Below are 20,562 nucleotides of genomic sequence, written 5' to 3' on the forward strand. Positions count from 1 at the left end.
TCACAATTATGATATCGTGACTCGGGGATTTATTGGTGCTGCGAGTTCCCCACCTTGAAGTTTATCGAAATCTTGATATCATGGCCCGAAGATTTGCAGTTATCGCATTCTTATGACCTAAAAATTTGTTGGAATCGCGATATCACGAGTGGTGAATTGTTGGCAATCATATCCACGCAACCTGGAAATTTGTCGAAATGACGATATCATGACTCGGTGATCTGTGGCTATAATGAACTCACGACTCCTGGCGACTAGTAGCTATCGTCGCCTCATTAATTATTTCTCAGAAATTTGTCAGGATTGTTATATATTAACCCGACTATTTTTATGTTTCTTAAAATCATACTCGGATGCAAACCATACCAAAAACAGAAAAGATAACTCGCTTGCTAGAAATAAAATCGTGCCTATTATTTAACAACATATACAAATCTAAGCGGAGAAAATTATATAAAATTGGCGAGTTACTATTTCTCAACTTAGATTAGCGAGTTACTATTTCTCAGCTTACCCCAACCATCTGACATCAAGGAAATCCGTCTCGCGAAAAATCCAAAGCCATTACAGTACCTTCTTCCGATCGATTTTAATTTTTTGCCACCAAGACGACTTTCAACTAAGAAAAACACGGTTTTTTCTTTAGCTTGTCGACACTTCCAACTCGTGATTCATGGTTCCCCGAGATTTATGTATCCGAACCCGTGTCGGCTGTAAAACACAGCCCAGAAACCACCTGCGTGGAGAAGGATGTGCCTGGAGAGACGCGACTATTCTGTACCCGGTGATCCTTCGATCCTTCGATCAGTGGTGCAACGTCAGTCGCTCGGTTAATCAACGATTCGCTTAGATTTCTGGGACATTCGTTGAATTATTGCCGTATCTGGTTCACATCCCATCGGTGTCGGGAGGTGATTTGAATTGGACATGATATTAATATTAATACACTGATCAAAATTTACATATTTCTATTATGCAGGATTCGACATTATACTCCATTCTATACCATTGGTACGCGCAGGTGGCCTACTTTTCGCGGCAATCGTCTGTCTGCACATGTTGAATAATCCAGATATTATCAAACTTATTTTTTGGTGACTTTGTTTCGAATAAAGTAATTCTCTATTACTTGACGTCTAAATGGTACGTACACCTCCGCTAATAAATACGTGAACACTTACCATCTTCAACGTATAAATAATATACATTGTAAATTATTACTATACAACCTTTGTTGCTACATTCTATATGGATGTGTATTTAATAATAATAAATGTTTTGGGTGCCATATCCAATTACATGGTGAAACTATGGGATCGTTTAGATAGAAAAGTTCTATTAGATATTAATAGATTCGCAATACATTCGAAAATAAAACTGTTTATTTACCCATCCACGGTACAATCAGCGCATTTTCATAGTGAGTAAGACGTCGTCAAATGATTTCATTGGTAAACGCTCAATTATGTGCTGGCTCGTGTTACGTCAAAGGGGTTTCTTAAGACTGCAATTTCCATAATATGTTACAGCACACGATTTGACGTAAAACCGGCAAAAAGAACCAATTAATGAGTATCGTTATTCTGTTTTAACGATCGCGTTACGAAAACTGCATCCTTGAAAGTGCAGGGAAAATCGAGCTCGATGGAATACCTCGCACACCGCGAACCACCATGTACGTTTTGCAATTAGTAGGTTTAATCAGCTTAATTGAACACGCTGGTATACCGCGCGGAGATGCGATTAAGGGGGCTTTTCAACGCTAATACGTTAGAGGGTGATCGTAAAAGCAGAAAACAATGGAAGCAAACAAAGCAAGAGAAAAGAATCCTCCGTTGACCAACTTTATTTCTAAAAAATTAGATTAAGTGCATTGTTGGTCGATGTGAAATAATTAATCGACGGAAATGGCATACCAACCATTTCGTTAATTATTAATGAACGTATTTTATTGTATCTATTATATTCTTTTGAAAAATATCTTTACACCAAAAGCCGTTTGAAGCCAATGATTACCGAGTTCGCGATTACGGATTTCACGTCGTCATCGTCGATAAATCTTCGCGAACGTTGCGATCGGTGCGATGCTGTAACGGTGACGACACTTTTTGCATGCCTTAGAGGCCGTGCGCCCGCTTGTTTGAGGCTTAAATCAATTTTAGTCGCGGCGAGAGCGCCTCCTGACTGAGTCTAATAAAACTGCAGGTACATTTATGCTCCTCTCGTCGCAGCTGGACGAGGGAAGCTGTATTGCGAAACCGGTAAGATTTTACGACCGGTTCTTGCGGCTCGTAACAGTACACCTACGCGAACCGAGGACGATAAATACGATTGTTTATTCTCCCAGTAGTGCGCCGATTTATTAACGTTGAATCGTGAAACGCCGATGCCGAAAAAAAAGCGAACGAAAACACATCGAGGGGCATCGATAGGGCGAGGGCATCGTGTAAATTCCACGTTTAACGCTTGCCCTTAATTCTTGATCTGTGATTATAGTCTCCGGCCGATCCTCTCGTATTTTATATCCCCCGCCTTGGAACAGGGGCGAGCGTTCGAATGGATCAGTGGGGTACAAATTTTCTCGTTTCTTGAGCCGTATAAAATAAAGTATTATTTTGTGGGGTCGAAAACTTCGACATGGGAGTAATATATTGGGTCTACACGTTTAGGAGAATAGGGGACATTTGGTGACAGCTATATTACTCCGAGCACGTGTCTTAAAGTTGATAAGGTTGGTACCATTCGAAAGATTGGAATTACACTTTGGGAGGGTTCCAAATCTCTCCCATATATTATATACAGACACCCAGTTATTTATTGTTTAAAGAAACTTACTACTTGGGTGTGTAACACTATTTATATTCAAGTGGAAAGACTATTTTATTAATCCTGAAAGAGAGATGAGCAAACCTTGAGAAATATAATATTTGGTAGCTCCGATTTTAGTTTGTTGCTGCAATCGGAATCTCCCTTGCAATTAATTCTTCATATCAAATACACGTTGGTACTTGGAAATTCTATATCCTAGATACATGCCCGCATGTCGTCGTTTCTACGTGGCAATTCCGTTACTCGAATTTCCCATTTTTTTTTCACATACTTTACACTCCACGTTTCCATCTCTATTCACGTGCCCACTTCCCGTTTGAAAAAGAGCGGTGAATCGTGTTTTTCTGCGAATCAAGCGATAAAATAATTTTCACGAATCGCGTTCGTCAGCGGCGGTAACGAGCTCCTCCGTACGGTGAAAAAATGACCGATGGCGAAACATGGCTAGGACAGATAGGCAACTTTTATGAAAAAAACTCTGATATCGTGGGTTAGGGTTTGTCCACTGATGTCGTTGACATAAACTTCACTAGTAACATAGAACCCAAGAACAACCTTCCTTGCGATTGCTCATGACTAGAGTTTTACGGGGACTCCAAGTACATACTTGCCTCGATGAAATTTAAAAATGGAAAGGACTTGTCTTTCTATTCTCTTTCTTGTTTGGCTTATGGGGAATTCGTTGGAATAAGAGTATAATACCAGTTCTTATGGCTATCGGCTGAGTCAGCTTGAAGATGAAGTTCCGGGATCAGTTGTGCGAGGTTCCGTTTGTCTGTGTGTAACACTTGCAACACTTTGGAGGCACTTTGAAGTTTGAAGGTAACGACGCGGTGACTTTAACCAAGTAACCAAGTTATTTGTTGCCCGTTCGTCGTTATACCAACCCATCAGCCTCAGGTGGGGTCAGGTTCGGCCCTTAGGCACAGGTACTGACTCTCGGAATAAATAAAAGAATTCATGATATCGCGGATGACGCAAAGCGTGCGCATGTATGAATAAATCTGTGTTACACGAATTGCTCGTAACTCGTTACACGGCACAAAAATTCAGCAAAGTTTCGTAAAATGGGATGAGCAACCAGGTCAGTTATTTTTTTTTTTTTTTTTTAAATAAATCTAATTTCTCGGTACAACTGGCTGCGAATTAAAACGCGCATCCCCCAAACGAACACGGGCTTCTACTAATTGCAATCGTGACGGAAACGTGTTTTGCGCGAAGGACTGCGTAAATTGAACATTGCCGGACTTTTATCGCGCGATAACGCCTGGTGTCTCACCGTAAAATGTTGTTCGTAAATATCGTCCAATGTGCGGGATAAATCTTCGCCATTGGAAGGGTGCGCGGGAATATCCGAATACGCGTTTTTATCAACGTCCAGATCTGGGTTAGGTCAAGTGTGCGCGCAGCGATATTATGTTAAGACTCGAATATTTATGAAAATGCAAAGAAGAAACATCGACTTTTGTTACCTATGAACCGAGCAAACTCCTCGCTATAGCGTAGAACCGTTCAATAAACCCTTCATATATATTGCACTAGACGTATACTAAATACACGTGTTGTCTCGACTAAAACTCTACAGTTACGATGTAAAGGTGAGGTAGCTTATATATTGTTATTATCATAACCTAGAATGTAGATTGTTGATCCTTTACGCGCGGTGGTACCCTTGATAAAATACGTTCAGCTATACTTCGCAATGAAAATATATAGCCTATACCGTTACCGCGAGAGACCCATTTCTCCTATAAATTGGGGACAGGAAAGAGTGAATTGATTAATACAAATATTCCCCCTATTTGACTTTATTTTCGAGTTACAGAATTCTTCAATCACTGTTGAGTTTTTGTTTTCCGGTAGCATAGCCAGGAAATGAATGACCGTTATTCTTCCACGTATATTAAATTTAACTTCATCGTGTTGTTTGGATATTTTATTAAAATTGCATTAAAATAGGTTACTAATCGCAAGAGACTTAATTACGTTAATGTGCGCTTTCATCAGTGTCATTGCTAAAGTACTCCTTTCAGAACACTGCGGACGAACCAAAAATGTGATTTATCTACTGCTTCTGCTAGATATTACTATAAAGAAACTTTTCATCGCGCGCTACACTTTAAGGATTACCTACTTCCCGCGAGTTCGGCCGCGCTCCAAGCGAGAAACGAAACCGCGCCGACGAAAGGACCCGACCGTCCCGCGAATCGCTAAACAGCCGAGATAATTATAAGTAGAAACTCGTGTACCTTTCATATCTGTCCAGGGGCAACGCGAACTTCTCCGTTACGCGAGGTTACGGAAACCTCCTCGTTTCCACCAGCCTTGGAAATATTGACCGAGTTCCTTGCACTTTCCAGGCGAAAACGAGGCGATACGTGGTCGCAATGTGTCGTGCGAAGCGATGATTACGAAACTCTTGATAACGACGGGATTAGCGCGCCGCGAGAAATCCGCTGCAACTTGCTGCGGGTTGGAAACATCCGTGTGCATGTGTGATTCACCGCCAGTGTCTCAATATCTCAATTTCCGAGTCGTGCGCCGGGAAACAGATATTCTCGAGTTCCTCGTCGGAACTGCAAATATTACTCGGAGACCGTTGATACACGGGAACGTGTCTGACCAGCGAAACGTTCAATGCGTCGCACCCTTGAACAAATTACACTCCCGGAGGTGATCATCCTTCTGAGACAGGAATCCCTGCCGCGCGAGGTAAACGTCCCAATTATCGACACGTTACACGCCAAGCAAAATTCTACAATCGAGACTGGTCGGACCGCATTGTTCTTTATTCTTAACCCTCTGAGGGAAAAATATGTTCAGACTCTAGTCCAGACAACCCAGTACATTAGTACGAGAAAAAATATCCAAGTCTCTGGAAGGTTTAAGGAGAGAGTAAGGTCTGAATAGAATGAAGTTCGAGTGGACAGACGATAATTGTGACTGTCAAGTTGCTCCCCTAGAAAAGGTTTCATTCTAAACTGCGTTTAAACTGTCCAGTTCGTGAAGGTCTTCGAGACAACGAGCTGTCCGTTGTGAAATCTGTCTTTGCTCTTCTGAGAAACCTTGTAAAGTCGGACATTAACAGCGTTAATCGTGCAACCTATTGCCTTGACGTGACCTCGGTGTCAAACGCTTCCGGCTTGCGGGGCGCACGCGAGCGCAAATGAATTCCCACGATGCTTTCACTGTGACCCGATACATCATTATCGGCGCACGAAGATCGCGATGTGATAAACGATGAACCGTCTAACGCGAGACGCGGTTCTAACGAACCGGTTGTCCGCCAGCGAAAGGCGCAATGATGGTCGCACGGTGTGTGCACGCATCTCAGGTGTCAGGTCGTAGTGTGATTTTTATCTAGGAAGAATGATTTTTTTCCACGAGCTTCTGCGACGATGTTGCTCACGTAACAGTTGCAGTTAGAGTAGCAGGCTTAGTACAATGTCTCTACCTTTAGAAGACAAATTCTTCTTCCTTCGTCGTGGAACATACTATAAATTTGTATTATTTCAGCCAAAGGAGAACAAATTTTAAATGTTATAAAATAGTGTAAGTTTCCGGGGACTATAAAGAATTAATGATCAACGTTGGTATCTTTTGTTATTATTTATTTCAATAATAATGAATATTTTTCATAAAAATTGCTGTAATTGGCTCAATTTTGCTCTTCACTGTAAGCCAATTCAATAACACGAGTTGACAGGATTTAGTTTAGCCCTTTTATAACAGGAGAAGTACGTTTCACAATGTGCCCATCTTTGCTTGAGAGTCGAGTCACGAAGGAGCGACGGAAGATCATCGATTCATTCCACTTTCTACGCGATCGCCGATCGAGAATCTAAGAGATCCTTTCCCGTGGCCTGGGAGTGGCATGGATGAAACCTGTCGGTTTAGAAACAATAAGCCTGTCTTCCTCTCGCGAAGTCTGATGTCTGACGAGTAGACGTTCGGCAGAGATGCGCCAGCATCCTTGACAAGCGAGTTTCTAATTTATGAAGGGAGAAACGGGCAGGTCAGAATCGCTAAGATCTTTCGGCAACGGGAGTTTTATCGTCGAAGGTCACTCCAAGCGCTGTTTAACAAGTTTGCAGATCTAGTTTAACCGAACCACGCGAATGGCGAACTCATTAGCAACACCGAAGTCTAACTTATTAATGATACAGATAGTCCGCATATCTACTGCACAGTCTCACTCGGGACTATTCTCAAGATCATTCGAGTTCACTGCATCAATTAGACTACTTTAAAACATACACACTATGAGCACATCACAGGAAGGTGTTCGATATGGGTCGTATGAATTGGCAAAATGTCAATCAAGGATTTCGATGGACGCAGAGCCCATTGTGTTCATCCCCTAGATGCTTCAAACGTTCCAAGGGCTATAAACAACTCCACCCGTAAAGTTACATCCGCGTGTCCTCTCGAAAGTCTCCTCGATTTCCACTACAAACGTTTCTATTTCTATGAAAATTACAGAAGTGATCATTCTACGGCGCGAAACGACGAACAGAGTTTCGAAGTTTGATTTATACGTTGTTTTCGATCGCGCGATCGTAGATCACCACCTCGTAGATCATTGTCTCGCTTAATAGACCGACATCTCCGAAGGACGATTATCAACGAACGAGCGTGTAAATCAAATCCGATGACCTTCGACCTTACATGTAATTTATTATACCGATCCATTACTCGGCCACGATGACAAGTCTCGCCCTAGAATAATTTATTGCGAGATATGATCGTCTAACGGCCGTCATTTTTATCCCCTTCCTTGATGTGAAAGTCACTGTTTGCCGCGATCGTGTCATAGGTCCCTTAGCACAAGCGTGAATAACTCAGGAGTCTGCAACCTATTCCAGCCATTTCCCTGTCAGGAACTCTTTGCTTTCAATCTGAACGTTTGTTTCTGTTAGGGAGACATTTTCAATCCACCCACATGGTCGTCTAGGAGGATATGCATGTCAGTGACTAGGCACTGGGGTCACGCCACTCATGTTCACTGGGTATACGTGTACCAGTAGTACAATCAACGACTGATCGAGCCGTTTGAGCTAAGATATCTTAACCCTCTGTCGCGACAAATTTATTTTACCTTTCAAAGATCATATTGCTTCTTGGTTACTTGTACGTTTATGAATGAATTGATATTTACTCTAAATTGTTAGATTCTTTATGTGAAACATTAATATTCTTTCTAACTTTCAATATTCTCTTACGATGTTTATTTTGACAATACGACTCGGAGAACCTCGCAGGACCTCGAAATCGTCGAGTTTACAATCCACGTAATAAAACATAAAAGTAATAATAAATTTCGCAATTAGTGTATTGATTCCTACATAAATAATGAGTAAATCTAAAAGACTACTGAAAGTCTCCATGACAACTTCCCCAAGATTTAAAAGAATTAATTTTTGTAACTGTTTTTTCAAATTTGGTTTCAGCAACAACAAAGGAGGTTCTTGGCAACGTGGGCAGAATTCCCAAAGGTCGAGCCCCAGCCCCAGTCGACGTCACCACACGCAGGAAGCAGCCGCGCCTCACACAGCTCCTGTTTCCGTAAGTATTTCATTCCCCCTCCGGAAATACAATTCTTTCTTTTATACTATATGCTCTCGATCGCTCGATTACGCCGCGCATACCCGAAACAATAATCGCTTCAATGATTGACCCGTCGAGCATGGGAGTGGTATCGATCAAACAAGTTAGAAACGGAGTCACCTACGTGTTCCTGTTCCTTATGTCAAACGCTATATTTCAACTTTCGAACGGGGAATACGTGGGCACCTCGGTCATTTCTATAGTAACGTCTCGAATTCTGGAGCTTAAAATTAGATATAAGGTAAGACTTCAAGTTCAAAAAAATCAATATGATCCTCAATTTAGTTCTTCAGAATCAGTAATAAATTTAATCACGACATACTGTCAGACTATCAATGAATTACTAATCCATCGTTACATTTTATTGTTATTCGAATGATCACGGCACTCGCAAGGGGTAGAACGGTTTCAATTGTTTTAAACGTTTCAAGATCGCAGCTCCCACGGTTCCTGCCGTTAAAAGTTTCGCGGTCGATTCGCCGGTAGGCTTTCGCAACTTTCTTTCCCAAGGGGAAGTTCCGAGCTGCACTCTCAAACTTTTTAGTCGGCTTATAGCGTCCCGGCGCGGTCGATAATGCGTTTCTAAGTGCTTCCCGATTCCACCGAAATTATCACCGATTTTCTGAACCCATTCTCCAAGGCGAAACAATACGTCTTACTCCTCGATGAACTTCGAAATACGCATACAATTATCTCGTGAAAAGCGGCACGAGTGCCTTTAAAGTTGCTCCTTTAAAGAAGCCTTTTCGAGCGATTCTGAAAATATATATCCGGTGGATTTAAATCTGGGGAACTGGCACGTCGAATAATATCCATTAGAAATCGCTCGTTCGAGAAGTGCATGGACTACTCGACAGAAATGCGACGATGCATCGTCATGCATAAACTACAAGCGACCTGCAGCATCTAATGGCACATCTTCCAATAACTCGTGCAATTGATTACGCAAGAAATTGACATAAGATTGACCTGTTAATCTCCCATCAAGCAAAACGGGTCCAATCGCATTATCGTCAATTATCCCTGCCCCGTGCATTTACCCTGGAATCGTAACTGGTGACTTGATCGAAGCCACGTGAATTTTCTTTGGCCCTAATGACGATTATTATGAAAATTGACAGCCATTTCCTAGTTTGAATGCTTATCCATTAACTCATACATCAAATAGAGTAGTCTAACAAGGTTGAGCTATAAAAGCAATCTCTGTAAAGTTTACTCGTGAAATTTTACGGAATTTGCTTGGAAACTTGGAAACAAGATCATAGTGACCATAGTTTATACGTATCTTGTTCATTGTTTCCGAGTCCTCAATTTTAATTACGATTGTCTACCGCAGGGAGTTGCGTGTGTTAGGTTATAGCTAACTTGCACGTCGAACTCTGCGAGAGCTAATAGCTTCGTCAGGAATTCTAAATCAGGGGAACATTGGGGACCGTTTGCATAACGATCCCAATTAATATCACGACCAGTGTGATGAATTGCCGCAAGGAACTGTTCTGTTTGCGGTACCCGGGCGACCGTTGCAGATAAATCCGCAAACCAGCAACAATGCGACAGTTAGTCGGATAAAACAACATTCTCGGGATTAATTAAGCTGACCCCAAGCGTCGCCGCTAGACCTCAGTTACCAAGTTTGTTCAAGAAACTCGGAAGAGACGCGGTTCTAAGGTACCACCACCACTTCTCCCCCTCACCTCGTGCACTTTTTCCTCTGAGAGCGTTTACCGAGGATTCGTGGAACGACGAACGCGTTAACAAAGTGCATTCTAATACCGTTTTTGTAAAACGAGATATATACATATCTGAGAAAATATTACGCGAATGAATAGCTCAGATGCTATTCCATAGTGGCCAGGATGAATCACATAATGAAGCAACGCATGGAAAAGAAGAAAATTGCTCATCGGAAAGATGACTCAATTTTAAATCGTGCTGTCGTGTGCATAGAGAAATGCATCGTTAGGAGAACGTTATAAGGAAATCGGTTAGCATTGCAAGCTCAGAAAAATAGTCTTTATAAATATGAAATTCAAGACAAAGTGTTACATCTTCTCCCCATCACGAACATCCAAATACTTAAATTCCATTCGCCGATTAATCTAGTCACCGAAGTGTTCGAGTACTGGATCGCAGACAATTTTGACGACCAGTTCCCAGCGCTGCGCGCGTAACGAAGTCGACGAGGTAGCTTGAATACCCGAGCATTACGTAATCGTTTCGAATTACGAAAATCCCCGGGGATGAAATATTTCAGGGCGCGCGGCAGCAGACACTGCCAGCTCGTTTCTCGACGCTCCTGTGGGAAGTCACGTCGCGGGTACGATAACGTATCTAAGATTTGCATCGCCGCAGGGAATTCCACGGTCTCACGGAACGGACACGGAATGCGCCGTCGTTCGCGTCAATGCGCCTCGAAAGGCACGGATCGCGAATGCTCTGGATCTCGATCTCGATCCGCGTTTGTCCCCGCAGACCGTCGAACTCGAGCCGGAAACGTCCGCCCCGTGATTCTCCAATACGGAAACCGAATCCCGACCGTTCCAGTGTCGTTTGAGGTTTCTTTCGCGCGACCGAAACCCATGACGCTGGATGCGAATATAATGAGTCACGGAGCGACGAACGGTGACGTTCCGAATACGAAAATCCTGGTCAAAACAAACCTGAAGTATAGATTTTAGCTGCAAGCAAAATTACTTTTCGTTCTCGTGCACGTAGTCCCTAAATGCACAACGTGCGATTGTCATCTTCCAAATATCTGGGAAGAATTAATAAAATTTTACCAGTGTCTACCTACTACGTACTATTCACTCAAGGGTCATATGTATCACTCCCTTTGGAACAGAACAATTTTTCCTTGTTTCCGACACTCAGCGTCGATCAATCGAGAGGGTCGTATTCTTCTCAACGACAACTCTCGTTCACATGTGTCACAAATGGCGCTTCAGAAATCGAACCAATTGGGGCTAGAGGTTCTGTCATATCCACGTTCAGACCTTTCGTCCACAGTCTACTACTTTTTCTAGCATCTCGATAACTTTTTACGGGAAACGATTTTTCAAGACCAGGCCACCGTGGAAAGGTGGGAGCGACAGGAGCCTTCAAAGATTTCATCGAGTTGAGAAAACCTAGATCCTATAATAGCGAGATCACTAACTCGAATAGTTTCTACTTTAGATTCTAAAGTCTGTTCTTGAATTATCCATACTTAATCGAACTCAGAGATTAAACACAAAAACTAATATCTGGACAACATATATTGTACGATATGTAACCTCAGTTACTTTTGCCTCCAAATCGATTACACCTCACATTTGATATAATAAACTGTGTTATCGTACAGTTATCTTACAATTTCAAAGTCAGCTGTCATTTCCTAGGAAATTCTGGAACACTTGCTCCTAGTGACGCTATTATACTGCAGTTACCTGTTTCCTTCCTCTTATCTTCCGGTCGACATGTGTTGCACTTGCTTATGCACATATCGTTTTTTCTTTTCTTTTCTTTGAATATTTTTCTTACACAAATCACAGTATTTCGTTCACAAAATATTTCTTTTCAAAGCCAAACCGTCACAAAAAAGTACCAGAAAATATATTTAGAGATAAAAAGTGCGACTATAAAGTATCGAAAAACACTGGTCTATACACTGGCCACACGAATCAAAGGTGTCAAATTTATCCAAGAATCGTTTGAATATGATACAATTGATCATAAATTTACAATTAAATTTGTTCCAGTCCATTTAATTAGTCTTTTCGAAAACTCAATACTTATTTAAATATTGTGGAATATTCATACCCATCTAATTTTACTTAAAAATCAATATTAGCCCCGTGTTCGATTAGTTACTGAAACGTATACGCTCCTCGCAGTCAAAGGGTTAATGAAGCAGAGAATCGCGGAATTAATGACTAGCTGGATAAACAATAAAACGCGTCAAATTGGCCTCCTTAATATAATCATCGAATCCGTGACCCGGTTTATAACACCTGGCTACGGTTACATCTAATTGTCAGATAAATGCTTGTCCCTGGCGACGGTAACCTGTGCACAAACGTGAGAGATATACCCAATTCGACACGGCATTGTTACAGGCGATGTTAACGAACCAGTATGTACTGTCGTTACTGTGAATGATGCATGTAGGTCGACACTAACAACGACGCGATGCACACCTCTAGTCAAACGCAATAATGTAATCGATACATTAGCACGCTCCGATTATATATCGAGTGTAATCGAAGCCGTTAATGAACGTGGACCGTCTCGACTGGTTTTTTCGTGAAAAACATCGGTTTCAATTTCATCTGCCCGAAAGCGTTCGTGCAGTTCGCGCGGCGATGCACTTTTACCGTATTTAATTAATGTGGTACGTGCACACGCGCGTGGATACAGTTGCGCTACTCAAAATAATTAAAATATCACCTCAAACGACTTTATCGCGCCGCAAGGTGTCCAATACATTAAAAGCTCCAATGTATAACATCGGGTGATTCGGAAAACTGGGGCGAACCACTTATCTCTTCTAAATGAGAGCACACAAAAAATTAGCAGTGGAAAATGTTGGTCGGCCCGACGAGGTCTCTGCGTTGCTCTAATCATATTTTTCCCACGAATGTAATCACGCATCTGTGAAACGCAGTTGCAATTTTTTTAATTCTACGAAACCACTTTTCTCGTGGATAAATCGATTTATCTTGTTATTTTGATTATACGATATAATGCTTTCATCCTTAACAACAGAAACGAATTTCTCGAATTAGTCAAGATATTAATGAAGTATAACATGCTAAATAAATTATAACCAAAGTTTAATCATTGACGTGGTCACTAATAACTTCGTAGTTGATGAGACCTTAAATAAAGTAATTAAAGAAAAAAATGTACTGTTTCTAAAATCATGTAGAGCGAATTAGTAAAATTGAAAAGATGTCAGCGCAGGTTATCGATATCATTGAAACGTTCGAAAGTAATTGTCATAGCTACTCGTATGCAGCAGCAATGCACTCGCATTTGTGTGCATTCAAGCTCGTGGCTGAGACGTTACAGGGGTCGACTATTATTCATTCGACCGTTCTATCGTCTACCGGTTCCGAAGAGGAAATTACGAATCGCGTGTCTAGCGGATTCAACGTCTGACGTTCATCCTTGAAAATAATTTTCCGACGTGCTCCCTCCAGGATTTAGCGACCTTCTTGATTGATGTTTAATTGCCTAGGCTGAAAATGATCGATGTCAGAATCTTAAACGGCCTTCGGGGACAGTTATTTATTAACCATGGGTCGATTGTCGGATGACATTTCATTGAAGACTCTCGAGAATTAAAATACGCAACTTTTCAGCTGGTGCACCATTAACAGTTACCGTTTTCAATTTTATCCGATACAGGCAGTTCGACTGATATTAAAGTGATTACTAATCACAAATGAGGTGCAAGATTTCGTTACTTCTACAAATTGATTTTGAAATTATCGTACTCCTCTCTTCTAACATCTTTAGAGAGATATTACCGTAAGTCGAGTAAAAAAAAGACTGCAATTTTTCAATTTAGTGAAACCTGACTTTCTAACCGTCGCATTTATCATTGCCATTAGGTTTCTTCAACTCTTATCATTTATATTCCACGAAAATGATACGAGCCATTGAGCTTCAATGAGTGGTTTGTATTTTTACAAATGGCCATTAATCACAGCTGTTTCGCACGATCGCATCGCGCAGATTGCTGGATCAGGAACGAATCACCAAACGCGTATCGATCGACCGGCACATTCGTTTCGGAGTTAAATCAGAATTTCTTCCACTGGAGTAAATTAACTAAATGTGTCATAGATTGCCGCTCCTAGGATTCATTCCAATGCACCAAAATTGTACGGATGAATAATTCGGTGTCGACCTCGGTAGTCTCCCAATTATCGGAGCCATGGGCACGTTAGGTTCCGAGTGTATGTAGGTTAAAGCCTCTGCCAGGTACATGCAAATGCTCTCAGACTGTTAATTAAGGTTTGACGCGGCTCAAAAATTCTGCCACGCTCGGAAACTCGGTTCTATTATAGATCGATGCTTTACAGCCGTCATTTATGATCCCTTCGATCGATACTTAGCATTACAGCGTAGGGACAGTTTATGACAGTTTTCTTTGTCGTAGTTGACAATAATTATCGAGCTATAAGAATCAGTAGATGGACAAATTGGAAAATGTTAAGTTATGACGCATGAAATGTCTGTTTTTCTCTAGGGGCAAGACAAACTTTGGAACTCTAACATGGAGGCATGCTTGCATGCAAAGTTTGCAGAAATTTTATTATAGAGTGACTCTTCCAAAATTCTACTGTAGTCACAATCCACATATGACTAAGAAGATTAATGTTTTTAGATAAGTAAGGCAATTAGAGCAATTGTTCAGGCAATTAAAGTATGTTGTTGTAATTAGTTACGTCTGTAGAATGATCGAGTTAATGTTAATGTTAATGTTAATGTTAAATGTTTAATGTTTCATCAGGACCAACGTCTCCTTTTCTAGCGATGCTCATCGCTTGCTGGCCACACTGTGTACGATGCAACGCGTTTGAGCTCCAATGAAATGCATCCGTGCAATTGTTCCAATTTAGGGAATCCCTGGTGTAGAGGGCGGACAGGTCGGCGCAACAGAATATCGATCGCCGTCGTAACCAACTTCCGGTTTCGTAAACGAGCTCGGACCGCATTTCTGTCCACAGCGGCGTTTCTAAAGGGAGGTCGAAAAGTCACTTGACTCCTCGAGGACGAGCATTGTCCGCGTCATAGGGCGCACGGCGAAGGAATTCAGCACACCGAAATGTCTCGATGCCATTGTCTCGTTCTCTTAATTACAAACGACCGCTTCGCTAGATTCTACTTCCGTTTATTTGCCTTCACGCTTCCCTCCTCTTTCCACTCAGCCTCTAGAGAGATCTTGACAACCAATACGCTTTTCCTGGATTTTACGCATTCTACTGCGAATCGTCTGGCTTGCCAGAAACATCCACCACGTATTCGATATCGAATTTCGATGGCTGTACTTTGGTTTCGGTGGATTGGATCACATTAAGGGATACGTATTTTTTTCAGCTACTTAGACTGGAGCTTTAAGGATGAAACTTCAGAAAGTGGATGACGAGAAAGGAAAACGGCTTAGACTAATGCTGTGTCAAGCAGATGGCTAATCTTGAAATACTGCAGTGGGGTACTCCATTCACTGTTTTTCTTTTAGCTATTTTTAAAAGATGCCGGCTCTTTGTCATTTATTCTTTTGACAAAGAAAGATCTGTAGGTTTTAGCTTGTTTGATATGGTTGTCATATTTATTAGCACGTGTAACTCTACTTTTGCTTATTTTTATGTTTCTCAGAGTGCTGTTAATAGGATCAAGGGTCAATTTCATGGTCAGTTCTTCTAGTAAAAAAAAATCGTTTTTGCTGTTTAGGATAAGCCGAGTAGGGTCTGTTAAGACGTGAACTCGTTACCACCAACCTAACAGGACACGTAAAAAATTGCAAAGTATCTAATTAAGAAATAGACGGCTCTCTAACTCTAGCACATTGAAGGAATACGAGGGAATCGAGGCGAGAACCGCGAAAAATATTTTACAGCGTTGAATATGCATAGTTCACGCGAGCATTCGTGCTGAGCTTTAATTAAAACTATTCATTAAGGCCGGCTCCAGAACCACGATGGCATCGTTGCGCTCTGTAATCTTTCCAAGTGCGCGCGCTGGTGTATCGAGATAAATTCAAAAACTCGATCGTAGACACGAGAACGGTAAAGCAGACCACGAAACTGGACGAAACGGAATCATAATGAAAATACATATTGGCTTTTGTCTCGGTTGGTTGTGTGCACAGCCGTCCATTCGAATTCAAATTTATAAACGTCCATGTCGCTGAATTTCGGATACAAAACAAATTCGGCCACCCGGAAAATATTCATTGACAGTGTTTGCTTCTGTTGCGGTTGGCCGCGATACGTGATTCAGATTTGCGGGTTGAATCACCCACCAAAATGAGAAACACATTCTCTGGTTCGTTTCACGAAGTAGTTGCGTTTTGCGTTCGCTGATTCTCGAAACTGTGGAAAAGCGTGTCTGCGATTGTAAAACTGTCTCAAAAGAGATATTGGGTAAAGAACATGGATTTGCTAAAGTTAACAATATTAAATAAAACAAAAAAAAAGAGTAGGCCCATAAATGGTTACAAAGGAATGAAGAACAATAATTCCTTTATATAAAAAAAAATCGTATGACAGCAAAATGAGAAGTTAAAGCAAAGAATAGAAATGTTTGGATTACCGCTCGAAGATTTAAATGCTTCGAAATCGTTGTTAGAATTCGCTAAACCTGAAAATTCATAAAAATGTCGCAACTTTTCTTATTCTGATTGTGACCTAAATTCTCGTTGGAAACGCACTTAAACTTTCTTACGGTGCCACCTTGGAGCAGAGAAGGAGCTCCTCGAAGGAACGAGTGCGCCCCGAGCGAGGGACGATATTTTTAAAATAATTGGATCGTCTTTTTTATTTCGGTTTGTCGCGCAACAATAATTGAGTGTCGCGTGAGTAACAGTGGACGGACGTGCGTTTTATTAAAACATTAAAATACAGTGTGTAAAGCGTCGCTTCAGTGGTCGGGTCTTAATTAGCAAAACGTTGTAACGGCCAAGGAGACGGCCGCAGATATAATCAACCTTTGTGGCACTGTGCCCATTTGCAACCCCCTTCATTTCCGCGCTGCAACAGCCAGCGCAAGCAGCAAACCACGACGAAATCATTGCGACACACGCAGATTTTCGATCGTTACACTTGGCAATGGAGAAACTGTCCCGATACGGCAATCAGTTTCACGCAATTAACTCCGCCGACGATACGACAACGAATTATCGGTCTCTCTTTGCTCGTTTTGTTTATCTCGATTAGCAAGTGAATCGATGGCTGGAACGACGTCGCCGTGATGCATTGCACAAAATTTTCAGGCCGCATTAAATATCGACAATTCGTTTTGTAAAAAAAAATAAAAATTTTGGTGAGGCTCCAGGGTACACGATTGATTTAACAGATCGTGAGATGAAAATACAAATCACACTCCAAATACTCTGTTATTAACATATTATGCTTAATATATAATAATACAATATCATTTCCAGCTCTCGGTTTAATACCCAACATATCAATTACATAAACATGTATTCCATTATTTCAACAATTAGTCGATCGTTAAATCGGAAACACTCGAGAAGCAGTATCTCATCGTATCGCAAATTCGCAATGCAACGCGTTCGATACGATCTACATCCCGTTGTTTGGCATGCTCGGCAACAAGGAATATCGAACGCAAACGCAAATATGGGGGTAGTATCACAGACGGGAATAACATAAAAAATAATCCGTGTCCCACTTATGAAATAATTCGCTAACAAGATACTGCATCGAATATTCTGTTATTATAGACCCGTTTCGATAAGCGTGTCCAGATACACGGTTGATCAAAGGCGTTCGTGCGTATCGAATCATGGGAACGATCGACTAGATCGCAGCTTTCCCGCGTGGGGTTATCGTTGGGTTATTACATCTAGCATTTTGATCGAAGCTTCGCACAATTATGCCCCGCAAGCGTGTAAAATAATTCTGTTTATGTTTCCGTTGCAGCCGTTGCACGATCAACGCTTGGGCGCGTACCCTGGTAAGGAGAAAAGACGAATTCCTGGGCTGAGCAAGGCGCAGAGGCGTATCAAAGCGTCGAGCACGCCGGCGCTCTTAGATCGTGAAGTGGAAAGGTGAGTTATTTTTGAATGAAAGTTATAATTCATTGAGTCCCGGAAAGTATCACGGTAGTGATTTTATCGACGTTCAAACCTCCCTCTCGTTTCTATCTTACAAGTCGTTCTCCTGTGTCGCCCGCTGTATGTTTAAAAGTGCTCCCTTTTCCCGAAGTTGGATATCGGACGTGAAGTACTTCGTGATGTTCTAGAAATTTTCGAAAAGTCAAAAAGATTCTCCATTTTCAATCAAATACTCGGTTTGACCGAAAAAGTATTTCATCTGCAACACCCTCGTACATATTGCTGACGTTGCCGTATTGAAATGTCTCTCGGAAGTGAAGCAATATAAATAATTATATAAAGCGTTACGTAAGCAAGTGCGTGGCTCTCGGAATCGACACGTTGGTGGTTTGCGTTTCTTCGGGGTGTGTTTGTCCTCTCCTTCCACTTTCCGTCGTCTTGTCTCGTACAAACATCTGGGGTTGTGCGTGATAAGTTATGAAACCTGTCTGTTTCGTGCCTGGTGGGCTTTGCGCAAAGATTTTCCTATTTCAGGGAGCCGTATTTGCCTCGGACAAAAAAAAATATTGTACAGGCAAATATTAAAAGGATAGAGTCGACCTCCCTCGCGCGAAGTAAATAGGACGGTTGACGAATTTATTTTTGGAACAAATTTACAAGATATATAAAAATATAACGTTTCGACGATAGCAATAATAATATTGATTTCATCGTACTGCGTGTGACAGAGTACGGGGATCGAGCCACAAGCCAAGGCCGTACAAAGAGCAGAATAATAAGCGGGATGCGACATAAATTACTGTTACGAAACCTAATTGTCAAGATTAGCTCGTCGACCTCTGCATAATAATAATTACAAATTCATAAACATTGTAGTCCGAGCTTTATTAAAACGTTCCCAACGCTTGAGTGTTGAAGTGGTAAATCGAAACAGAAAGTTGAAGACGAAAGAGAATTACGTAGAGAATTACGTATTAATTAAAATTGATCATGCTACGTTGATAACAAATGAAATCTTAATATTACAAAAGTATTACACACCCAATTTGAGGCGAAGAGAAAAACTGGAGAAGACAGCTCGAAACAGGTGCTCGAAAACAGTGAAGGCAGAACTGTTAGAAAAAAGTGTAGCATTGCGAGGGAACAAAAATATCAATCATTATTTTTGAACGTGTCATCGGGAATTTTGAAAGCTCGCTGTCTTCCTTATCGAGGGAAAAAATGTCGCTCGCCAAAACCGGTGATTCCAGTTGGCGAGGTTATCGACAACGTCGACGAGACGATAACGATGGGAGAGGGGCTAAAAATAGTTCCAAAAAAAAAACGGTTCATCGAAGAGCAGGGAATAGATCAAAGGTCCCGAGTTGATCGCGTCCAGGTTCGTTTGAAGTGCATCCTCCTGCTTTCCAGCTTTCCATCGTGACCTCTTGATCCCCTCGGCGTGTCTCGCAGCCGGGGTTGTTTGCCGGGAGAGGCAAGAATAAAGACGTTATTTCGAATGACCCGTCTCGGGTTCCATCGACTTTGTACCTAGGCGAACATTCATCCGGTCGTTGCTCTAATTACGAGGTGAATAGAAAATCTCTCGCGACATTCTCTTTAGTTTCACGGAAGGCCCTTCGCTTCCGGTTCGTTTCACGCCGAGACCTTTGCTTCTTCATATCTCGCGAAAAAGTCGCTGTTCTTCGGTTGGCTTGAAACATTTAATCGCACTAACTTTAATCACGGCCCGTGTGCCTTTTAATTGTGCGACTTCTGTACGCTATAATTTCCAGGGGACAATATAATTTCTGGTTAGAAGTATTCCTTTGCTTCTAGTCTGCCTCGTTAAAGGATTTGTCTCTCGGTAATTCGGGGACGAAACTCTGCTGCTTCTTACTTAATATTTATCAAAAAGTTCCTCGTTGGCTTGCAAAAATTAACTCAATTTGAGAAACCTTCTGTATTAATGAATTTGTCTTACATTTATACACACAGATGAATATTTTTAAAAACCTGACTTTCACCCTTAAATAAAACCACCCTCGTATTTTTGATTCATGTATTTATAAACACTTAGACTGATAGATACTTCTTAATTTTAGGTATGCATTAGAGAAGTGCTTCTTTTAAAAATTTGCCAGTCGTCTGCAGAATTCGAAAGCAGTTCGTGGCTTCTTTTACAAGCTTGTCGCAGTTTCATCGAGCGCGCAACAACTTAGCGGAACGTTAATTTTCTCCGCTCCGAAACTTTTCGGGACTCGGCCGTTCCGACGATGAAACGTAGCTCGACATTATTCTAATTTGAAGTTACAGGAAACAGTAAGTTCCCCTTTCTTGGCTTCATCATGGTCGCGTCG

General features: G+C 41.5%; 1 protein-coding gene across 6 annotated transcripts in view; it reads left to right on the plus strand.

Moving 5' to 3' along the window:
• LOC128888422 (uncharacterized) overlaps positions 1-20,562 on the plus strand; it is a 158,495-nt gene that overhangs the window by 120,834 nt on the left and 17,099 nt on the right. For all 6 annotated transcript variants that reach the window (XM_054145255.1, XM_054145257.1, XM_054145253.1 and 3 more), the window contains 2 exons: positions 8,280-8,394; positions 18,090-18,217. In XM_054145255.1, the coding sequence (XP_054001230.1) occupies positions 8,280-8,394; positions 18,090-18,217 (243 nt within the window). The remainder of the gene's footprint in view (positions 1-8,279; positions 8,395-18,089; positions 18,218-20,562) is intronic.

This window comes from Hylaeus anthracinus, unplaced genomic scaffold, assembly GCF_026225885.1.
Source record: "Hylaeus anthracinus isolate JK02 unplaced genomic scaffold, UHH_iyHylAnth1.0_haploid 11994, whole genome shotgun sequence".
NCBI classification, from domain to species: Eukaryota; Metazoa; Arthropoda; class Insecta; order Hymenoptera; family Colletidae; genus Hylaeus; species Hylaeus anthracinus.